Raw genomic sequence first — 10,159 nt, forward strand, 5'->3', positions numbered from 1 at the left:
TGTTTGGGGTGTCCCACTCGCGGCGCTAGGGCCTGTCTCTGTGTGCAGGGATCAGGCCCATGACCCCAGCCCTGCCCGGCGACGACTGCTCTCGATTTCTGGATGCCGTGCTGCTGTCTAGCAAGGTCGAGTCCGCTACGACGCTGCTTCCCGCCAGGCCTGACCCGTTGCTTTCCTCCTCCACCCCCAGATGGGCTCCCCCAGCCGCCCCGCCTCTCCGCCGCCCAGCACCCATGATAGACTCGATGCGCCTGCGTTACTCTCATAGACATCCTCTTGGGCCCTCTCCGCCGTAGTTCCTCACCAGGCAAACCCCATCTGCGCCGCCGCGACCGACGCATGTCTCCGCCGGCCGACCATGTCCCCCACACGCCCGACCGCCGCTCCTCCACCCAGGCGCTCTTCACGGCCTTCCGCTCTCTAACGGGCGGTCGTCTGAAGAGCCCGACGCCGCCGCCCTCAGTCTCGTCCGCCACCAGCACGCCTGCGCGCACACCTTCGCTGGGCACCATCCGCCCCGGCTCCATCCCTAGCCCGCACTCAGCCGACGGTACCCTTCAGCGCATCAGCCAGGTCACAGGCCAGCGGACGGGCAAGCCTGTGACAGGCGGCCCTCCCGAGCTGCACGACCTGATAGACCAGCTGCAGCGCAATCGCCCATTCGCCGAGCGCGTCGTGGCCGTGGACAAGATATGCGACATTCTCGAGGCGTATCCGGTGCAGAACATACTGGCGTTGTGGTCGGTCGCAAGTGACCTGCTCCTGCCCGAGCAGCCAGACGATGTCGCAGAGGCGGGGTACAGGCTTCTCAAGAGCTGCGCATCGCTTTCCGACCTGGCCAGCATCGAGCGCACTCTCTTTTTCGACGCCGCCTGTCTGCGCAAGAACGATCGCTACTTCGACAGAAGGCTCGACGTCATCGCCACCCTCACCAACGATGGGCGCAACATTGACTCTTGCGAGTCGGGCATGGTCTCCTTCATCCTGACCTCCCTCGATAGCTGCTTCCAGGCCAGTTGCGATGCCTTCCGCGGCCTGAGGGGCAAGTCCAACGGCAAGAGGAGTGCTGCCAATCCTCCTCCAGAAGTCGCCAACATGTTTCGCGCCTTCCAATTTGCCACGGACATCTGCAAGTTCAATGCCAAAGTCTTCACCGACGACGATCTAGACCTCCTCGTACGACGGACCGTCTCCATCTGCAGGGCCACGACGCATCGCCCCGATGTGGAATGTGGCGTCAAGCTGTTCGACACAATCATCACCTATGTTCATATACCCAAGCAATCTCTGCGACCCTGTCTCGAAGTTCTGTGTGAAATCCATAAGAGGATCACCGATCTCCAGGATCAAGCCTGGAACACGCTGAGCAACCTGTTCAAGTCCCATGTCGGACAAGCTGCCATTTCTGAATTGCTGCATCTGCTTTTAGATGGCCCATCGCGGGAGACTCTGGAGAACGAGAGTCTTAAGAAGAAGCTAGACAGCATGTACAGGGGCACTACTCTGGTGTTGCGCCTTCTGCTTTTGGAAGATGGTCGCAACGAGCTGCCCAAGGTCCCCATGTCCTTGCTCTTCCCAGCCCTGAAAGCTTCAATCAGGACACCAGGCACCGACCAAGAGCAGATAATCATAAGTCTGATAGATGCGGTTCTGGCCCAAGAAGGCATGAGGGATCTCTTGCTTGCTGAAAGTGACTTGGGGGACATGCTGCAGGTCATACGTGTGTGCGCCGAGCGTGACGACGAGCGTGTCAGCGCCAGAGCATCCAGATCAACAGATCATGCAAGCAATGCGAAGAAGGACGTCTTTGAAAGACAAATATCACCTCATGCAGACAGTCTGTCCAATGCTGGTACGTGTACACTCAATCACAGGATACCCCTTACTGACGAATTCTAGGCGGACCAGAGCATGCCAACGATGTCTCCGGGTTCTATGAAAGAGATGCAACATCCCACCAGGAGCTCTTCCGACGTGATCCAGAGGACGGCATCTTTCAAGTTCTCGTCAAACTAGACCACATCAGCGACGCACTTGACTTCATCCAACGCGAGAGTGTCATGGAGCTTTTCTTGCACCTTTCACACCGCGTAAGCGACGCGACCGCGGAGCGAGTGATAGAGTACTTTGTAACCGGACGCTACCTCAATCCTTCCCATGCCGGCTGGTTTGACCTCTGCCATCGACTGGTCGCTGGCATCTTCAACGACACCACACGGCCACGCTCGCTCCGACTGCTTGTGCTCCGATCATTACGGGAAACTAACCAGGCCGTCGAGATGCTGTGTTCCAGCGAAACAGTATCGCAGTCAGAAGAACTCCTTTTGGACCGGATTGAAATGGAAGATGACATTGAAGTTCTGCAGGAACTAGTAGATTTCGCGGTGTACGTAGCTGATCGAGAATCGACCGCCCGGTTCTCCGAGATTGTTCAAGTCTTGCAGCGGCGTCTGGACCGCCCACGGACTGCATCTACACCTTCGCTACCGTCATGGCAGTCTCACCAATTTCTGTTCAAAGAAGATGGATGCTCCCCTTGTAACGTCATCGCCACTGCCTATGTACGGCTTTTCACTCGGAGCGTGACACATTCGGCCCAAAAGACACGCATCCTTTACGAGCTCCTAAGACAGATTGCTGGAAGAGATGCATACGCGCATGATGCACGCCTTACAGCTCTCAAGTTACTCTTTCGTTTGCGCGCCGACGCTCGCCATGCTTTGATAGTTAGCTCTTCATCGGAAGGTCAGCGGATTGCCGCAGAGCTCTGCCGTACAGAGGAAACAGCTATTGCGCCAGAAAAATTTGAAGATGGTCCAACATCCGATCACAACAGATCAGAAGACAATTCTTCGTGGCGAGACCAACGCAAAACCTCTGGTTCAAGTCCTCGTTCTTCTCTCAATCGCCACACCGGCCGCTCGAATGCCCCCGCGGGCCGCGTATCAAAGCCGATACCTCCTTTGTGGATGTACCCTGGCCCCAAAGGACTTCCCGAGGAACCGCCATCTGAATCTAGTCGCGTCGTCTTCTCCCATATTGATGCGGAGAAATACCCTCTCAGCGATGATATCCTGGACATGGAAGTCACATTGTGGCTGGAGTTGATCATTTCACTCCTACAGAGACCACCCGATTGGGAGATTTATAGCTACGTACTCGTTCATCTTGGGCCTCAGCTCTCCAACCAAGCGTTGGTCCGCAGTTGTGTCGCCCAGCTCAAAATGTTACGAAATGTTCTCTGCGAACAAGTACGGAATGCAAGCTTCCACGAACCACCGCCGCACACGCTCCTGAAAAAGGCTGATGTTGCCGTCTGCCTATTTCATATATTAACAATCATCATCAGCTACCACGAGTACTTCGAAAAGAGCGAGGAAGATGATCTTGTGAAGGCCTTCCTACAAGGGATCGTGCAGTGGGACAGAACGTCAAAATGGTGCATCCACGCACTTTCAGTCTGTTGTTTCGAAATACCACTGTCGGTCAGCAAGTCACTCGACAGCATCGTCCAGAAAATGTCGCAAATCATCACGAAGCCAGCTACAGCGATACACATATTGGAATTCCTCACCTCCTTGGCTCGTCTTCCAGAACTTTTCAAGAACTTCCGCGAAGACGAGTTCAAGCTAGTTTTCGGTGTATGCTTCCGGTACTTGCAACACATACGCGACCAGCGTGACCGGACAGCGAACGGGCATTCGCTACAAAGCGGGCATCGGACGTTGCGACACAGCGGCGCATCAAGAGACTTTGCGGCATCGCCCGATCTTGGGGCCAACAAGCCAAGAAGCGTCGAGGACGATCTACCTCAGTATCTATATTCCCTCGCGTATTACGTCATCACATTTTGGTTCATGGCGTTGAAGATGGAGGACCGCCCAAAGCAGATACCATGGATCACAAAGAATCTACACTATACCGATAGCTCCGGACGGCAAATCATGGAGGAGCAAGGACAGGTCATTCTGGACATTATGAACATGGTAGCATATACAGATCGCGATGAAACAACACGCGAGGAAAGTTCCTTCAAGCCTGGCGATGGAGAAGTCTGGAAGAAGACATGGATTGTTGGTAATGCTCTTGTGACAATAGAGACCGCTGCGAGAACCGGTGCCTCTGTTGTCACGACACGCCGGCCAGTAAGTCTTTCGGCTTGTGTGTTGTCAGTACATCCACTAACTTTTGTCAGTGCGGTACCCGCTTTGTCAAAGTACGGCCCTTGATCACGTCGCCACCACGACATCAAGTTCCGATCACCATCGGCCTTGCTTCCCAAGCATTCTATTCCAACACATATGTCGGCATTCTGCCAGACGATATCTTCCAGTCATTTTACGCCCCACTCGACCTGAGCAATCCACCTATTCCGTTACCCGATGACGAGCCGACACGCCGTGCTATTACTGTATTCGACCGGATCGCAACGGTAGACAACTACAAAATAGGTGTCATCTACATCGGCGAGGGCCAGACGAACGAGAGAGACATTTTCATGAACGATATGGGATCCCCAGCATATACTGCTTTCCTTAGTGACCTAGGTACATTATGCCGTCTGAAGGGGGCGAAGTTCAATACTGGTGGTCTCGACACACGCGAAGACAGGGACGGCGAGTTCACCTATGCTTGGCGGGACCGCTGCATGGAGCTTGTCTTTCACATTCCTACAATGATGCCAACCAACCCCGACGACGACATGACGTATCCAAACAAAAAGCGACACATCGGCAACGACTTTGTCAACATCATTTTCAACGACTCTGGCTTACCTTACAACTTCGACACGTTCCCGTCGGCCTTCAATTATGTACATATTGTCATTTCTCCAGAGTCAAGGGCCAGCTTTGTGGACCGTCGACTGGACGCAGATCCTGACGGCAGGAATCGCTACTACAAGATCCAGACCATCTCAAAGCCGGGGTTCCCCGACATATCTCCTGCTGTCGAGACTAAAATTCTTTGCGGAAAGTACCTGGCAGACTACTGCCGCCTCATGGCTATTAACGCCGTTGTCTTTGCCAGCGTTTGGTACATCCGCGAGGGTGGTGATTCCATATCCTCCTGGCGTAACCGACTTCGCGAAATCAAGCGTCTCCGAGAACGCTATGGCGCGAATGATGCTCTACCAAGCCACCCACCACCTTCGTCGCCTGCAGGCAGTCAGGGACTGTCAAGTCCGCCGTCGCGCGAACAAAACCAAATCTCGCCATTCCAGCGCATGAGTATCGCGACGCATATCACTGATGGGACTAGTCGCAGTTCCATCAGCAGCTCTTCGCATGACGTTTGATACTGTAGACCAAAAGTTGTTTGTTTCCGGTGTTGCGACAAGTCTTACACATATACATATACCCAGGGGTTTTATGACCTCACAAAAGTTTGTTGATTTTACGGTATCATGAGAAGGAGATTGAGTACTAGCATTGCGTGGAGTTGCTGGTGAAGCATAGGCCTAGGTAAAAAAGTTCTGATTGCTTTTACCACATTGTATATGACGAAAGACGACCGATGTTTCGGTTATGAGTTACAGAAATTAAAATCATGAGTTACGTGTCTGTAGAATATTTGAAAGACCGCAATAGTGTGAGCAGGATTGTGCCGTCTCTTATGACAAAACAAGTCTGAGATGATGCCTTCCCTCCGATGTCGAAATGTGGTGCTTCGGCATGGATATCCACTTCAGGATGGCAGATCCCCCGCCAAGGCCTATACTACCCGAAGTCGCATCTGAGGATTCCACGTTGAGCTCGAACTTCGCAATTTCACGACACGACAACATGGCTGCTCCAAGACTGCCCTTTCTATGGCCTACGCTATTTCAGCCAACCAAATCGTCACGAGTAGGCGCGTCGATAACGAAAGAACGTGCATCGCCATCAGTTTCCCGCACGCGACAAGCACGCCGTCATATCACGACTTCGCCCCGCCGATCGGAGCCACCGAGCACACAGCGATATGGGAAAGCATATGAGCACGCAGCCCCAGCATTGGACCAAGAGCCCCCAAAAGAGCCTCAAGAAAAGGAGCCTGTATCCAACGAGAAACCCCCGCAAGACCCCGTTCACGAACACGAAGAAGTAGAGGAAGATGCGCCAACAGCAACAACAAGTCCAAACACGCCTACTCAAGCAAGCGCAACAGAAGAACCCACTCCTCCGACAACGCCAGCACCTGATCCTATCAAGAAAAACGATACGAAGCCCGTCGACAGCGTCCTGCACATTCCCACCGCGGCTGAAGAAGAGTCGCACAAGGCACCGCACCTAAAGACACCACCATATGTCCACCATTTCGATACCTACGGTCTCGTGCGCAAGCTCTCGCAATCCTCATATACACCCGAGCAGTCCATTACCATAATGAAAGCCGTGCGACAAACCCTTTTGGACAACATGGAGTTGGCGCGCAAGGAGCTCGTCAGCAAGAGCAATGTGGAAAATGAAACATACCTCTTCCGGGCCGCGTGCAGCGAACTGAAGACGGAGATAGGCAATGCGAAGAAAGGCGAGATGGAGAGGATGCGCACGGAAAGAGGGCAGTTGCAGCACGAGGTCGACATTCTAGGGCAGAGGTTGGGACAGGAGACGACACATCTCCGAGACGAGCTTAAGGGGCTTTTCGACGACAGGAAGATGGCTGTCAGGCAGGAACAGAGGGTCATGGAGACCAAGGTATGTTCCTCCCAGTTTCTCTTCGGCGCAACATACTAACAGTAATGATCTATAGATCCAAGAACTCAACTACAAAATCACCGTCGCGCTCAACTCAGATGCGCGATCCGAGGTCGAAGGCGTCCGATGGGTGCTCACCCGCCGCGCTGCCATCACAGTCGGTGTCAGTGCGTTTATGCTCTTTGTTGCGCTACGGTACACGAGCTATGTGCAGCACCAGCTGCAGGAGGAGAAGAGGAACAGACCGCCGCCGCATCGACCGAGTCCACTGGAGAATTTGGCGGATAGCACGACCACGGCAAGTAGACCGGTTGTGGATGTTGCTAGTCCTACTCAAGGGGATGCATTGGGTGGGGAGCTGCTGGCTACGGAGGGTGTGTCGTTAGGCTAGAGACCATAGCATAACGATTAAGGCGCCTTCATCGTTCCACTTTTCTACAACTACCAAACATTCTTCCGTGATACGTGATAAGTGCGCTCTGCAGATCTCCCTTTCCGTACCAACACTGCCTCGCCAACCCTACAACTTATGCTTCTTCTCCCCACTAGCCAACCTCGCAAACTCCTTCTGCGGCACGCCCTTCAAAAACCTCTGCAAGCCTCCCATCACCTCTTCCACGCCCTGCCGATCCAACGCCTCCCGATACGGCTTCTGAATCAACTCTTTGATCAGCACCAAACTCTCGCTATTGAGATGATCACCCAGCCTCTCCTCAACTTCCTTCCTAACCTCCCCAAGGAACTTGTCACTGTAGCTCTCATCCTTGACATCGACGCCAGCATTGATGACTTTGTTGACAAAGCCCGTCGCTACCAACTCATCACACGTGATACGTTTCGACATGATAAGCGCCTCATTCGCCTTCGCAATACCCAACCTCCTCACAAACCCAATACTCGCATTGCCCTCAGCAACAAGCCCCAACGAGCTAAACGGCGTAAGCAAAAACGCATGCGGCGCCGCATACACGAAATCGCTAAACGCGATCAACGCCGCTGACAGTCCCACCGCCGGTCCATTCAGCGCCGTGATAAGTATCTTGGGATGCGTGTAAAACGCATGTGTGATGTGCAGGTTGTTCGATACAAAGGACTTTAGGTACTGGTGCCGCTCGTCGATGGCGCTGCTGTCGGTTGTAGAGCCAAAGGTTACGTCTGCGCCTGCGCTGAAGAAACGGCCGCGGCCTGTGAGGATGGTGATGTAGATGTCGGAGCGGGCGGCGACTTCGTTCATGGCGCGCGCGAGCAGGTAGTAGGTGTCTGCGTCGAGGGCGTTTAGCTTTTTGGGCACGTTGAGGGTTATTATGGCGGTTTTGTTGGTGTAGGTGAGGAGGATGGGGGAGTCTGGGGACGACATGGTGGGTGGGTTTGCGTAGCGGGCTGGATATTGGGAGTTGAGGTGTTGGTTATGATGGCAAATCTGGATGTGTTTCTTAGGTGCGACGATGGTTATGTTAGTTGGAGTGCTTGAGAGATTCTTAGTTGAGATGTCAGTGAGCCGAGGCTAGAATGCGGAGACGGGATAGGCATTGTAAGACAACCGAGCGCGACAGATTGGATGGATGGACTGTAACAGTTAGTCTTCACTACTTATGAAGACAGGGATACGGCTTTGGTAGGGGAATAGTTTGAAGTTAGGTCTAGTTGGCAGGATCCCAGGTTGCAGGCACATGTGAAGGTCACGGCTTCCCCAGCTTGGAAGTGGGGAAACACGCGGAGGTAAGGCTGAAGATTAGATCTAACCTCTTATCGCCGAACCATCACCGATCAGATCTGCGAAACTTCGACTCCATCATCACTCCACCCAAGCGCGAAAGTCTTCGGAGTGCGCCGCAAATACCACACGACGTCGACTAGATACCGCAACTATGGGTGGCCCCAACCTAGAAGTGTTCAAGGTACGTAGAGATGATCCCTACAGCGCCTCGCGCATCTCTGTCAAAAGCGACTACACCAATAATTCCACTTGCACTCCACCTGCACTCCAACCAAATCGAGCCTGACACCCTTGAACATACACTGACCAGACATTCCAGTTCGGGATGTACATTCTCTTCCCAATCAGCATCATGTACTACTTCGGCACGAACCTCGACGGTAAATTTACCGTTCCCGATTTCTGGCCCAAGCCCGGCCAAACGCACAAGATCCCGTACGATAGAGACGAGATTGCAAAGGAATTGGAGAGGTTGAAGCAGAGGAATCTCGAGAACAAGAGGAGGAGGGAGGAGCAAGAGAAGTTGAGGGAACTGGGCACCGGCAGGGAGGAGTAGAGAGGTCGGGACAGCATGCTGGATGCACTCGAACAACACCCCATGACAGGCACCGAGCCACGAGTACGAGCGAACGAGAAGTGACGATCTGAGGTGGGGAATATTTGCTGAGAGATACCAAGCGCGAAGACACAATTCGTTCTGCGCCGCTATTGGCGTTATTGTACAATACTGTATACTACAAAATGTACGCCAGGCTGGGGAGTCAGAGACAGATCACGCAGTGACCTTGCCTCTTATCTCGTCCCAGACATCATCTCCTATGCTTCCCTTGGTCCAGTTCATGTATACTCCTTGTACACCCTGCACCTCCTGCAGCTCATCCAAGAAGCTGCCCAACTCTTTAGCCGCACCCTCGTCCTCTAGAGGCACCTTGGTATCCTCATTAGGATCGTAGATGATTTCGCTCTCCTCAATTTCTACATCTAGCTCCTTCGCCAGTCTCTCCGCCGTCTTGTTCGTCAGCGCAGGCTCGGTGTACAACACAACTCTTCCCTCAGCGTCTTCGTCTACATCTAGCACGCCGGCTTCAAGGGCTGGCTCTAGCACCTCGTCTACGCCTACGCCATCTTTCTTCCGTATTATTATCCGTCCCTTCTTTTCGAACATGAAAGCTACAGTGGAGACGCTGCCGCCTGCCTCTTTTATGAGTAGTCGCAGGTCGGCTAGGGTGCGCAACTTGTTGTCCGTTTGACATTCTATTATCGTGGCGACGGAGGGCGGGAGGATGGCTTCGAGCAAAAGCGATTCAAGGGCGGCACCCGATGCGGAGAGTCCTTGTCCGCGGGCTATGGCGGCTTCGATCGAGGCTTTCGGCACGGCGGACTTCTTCGCGGTCGAGATTGCGAGGGAGAGGCGGGGGTTCATGTCGGGATTCGGGCCACCGAGCTTGACGGCGTTGGTGATGTCGCGGGTCATAATAGACCGTTGCTTGGATTTGCCAGCGTCATTTTTGGCTTTGTCATGTTTGATGGAAGACCACTTGCTGTAGTATGTTAGCCATGTGCCATTGGATTGTGAAGGCGACGTACGAGTGGCCTGATTGTAGATTTGGGGTGGTGCTCAAGCATCGCACCTGCTCTTGCATGCGCCACTGTCTCGGACGAGAAACATATCTACAGGAGCAGCATGTCGCACTCTCCTTGGAAAATGCAGATAACACTGCGCGACGTAACGGGACAGACATGGAAGCAGATACTGGTTGTTGAC

General features: G+C 53.6%; 5 protein-coding genes across 5 annotated transcripts; 3 read left to right on the top strand and 2 right to left on the bottom strand.

Moving 5' to 3' along the window:
* Positions 1-339: 339 nt before the first annotated feature.
* Positions 340-5,296, top strand: J4E84_002809 (uncharacterized protein; the record flags this gene model as incomplete). The annotated part of the gene is made up of 3 exons (XM_049385428.1): positions 340-1,852; positions 1,900-4,145; positions 4,196-5,296. The coding sequence occupies 3 exons, from the start codon at positions 340-342 to the stop codon at positions 5,294-5,296; spliced, it is 4,860 nt and encodes a 1,619-aa protein (XP_049247451.1).
* A 487-nt stretch (positions 5,297-5,783) lies between these two features.
* On the top strand, positions 5,784-7,068 carry J4E84_002810 (uncharacterized protein; the record flags this gene model as incomplete). The annotated part of the gene is made up of 2 exons (XM_049385429.1): positions 5,784-6,677; positions 6,733-7,068. The coding sequence occupies 2 exons, from the start codon at positions 5,784-5,786 to the stop codon at positions 7,066-7,068; spliced, it is 1,230 nt and encodes a 409-aa protein (XP_049247452.1).
* A 129-nt stretch (positions 7,069-7,197) lies between these two features.
* On the bottom strand, positions 7,198-8,034 carry J4E84_002811 (uncharacterized protein; the record flags this gene model as incomplete). Its single annotated transcript, XM_049385430.1, has 1 exon — positions 7,198-8,034. One exon carries the CDS (start codon positions 8,032-8,034, stop codon positions 7,198-7,200), a length of 837 nt encoding a protein of 278 aa, XP_049247453.1.
* A 511-nt stretch (positions 8,035-8,545) lies between these two features.
* Positions 8,546-8,950, top strand: J4E84_002812 (uncharacterized protein; the record flags this gene model as incomplete). The annotated part of the gene is made up of 2 exons (XM_049385431.1): positions 8,546-8,575; positions 8,714-8,950. The coding sequence occupies 2 exons, from the start codon at positions 8,546-8,548 to the stop codon at positions 8,948-8,950; spliced, it is 267 nt and encodes an 88-aa protein (XP_049247454.1).
* A 216-nt stretch (positions 8,951-9,166) lies between these two features.
* J4E84_002813 (uncharacterized protein) lies at positions 9,167-10,037 on the bottom strand (the record flags this gene model as incomplete). Its single annotated transcript, XM_049385432.1, has 2 exons — positions 9,167-9,935; positions 9,982-10,037. The coding sequence occupies 2 exons, from the start codon at positions 10,035-10,037 to the stop codon at positions 9,167-9,169; spliced, it is 825 nt and encodes a 274-aa protein (XP_049247455.1).
* Between the last annotated feature and the right edge of the window lie 122 nt (positions 10,038-10,159).

This window comes from Alternaria hordeiaustralica (assembly GCF_023758085.1).
Source record: "Alternaria hordeiaustralica strain BMP 2776 chromosome Unknown scaffold_3, whole genome shotgun sequence".
Lineage (NCBI taxonomy): Eukaryota > Fungi > Ascomycota > Dothideomycetes > Pleosporales > Pleosporaceae > Alternaria > Alternaria hordeiaustralica.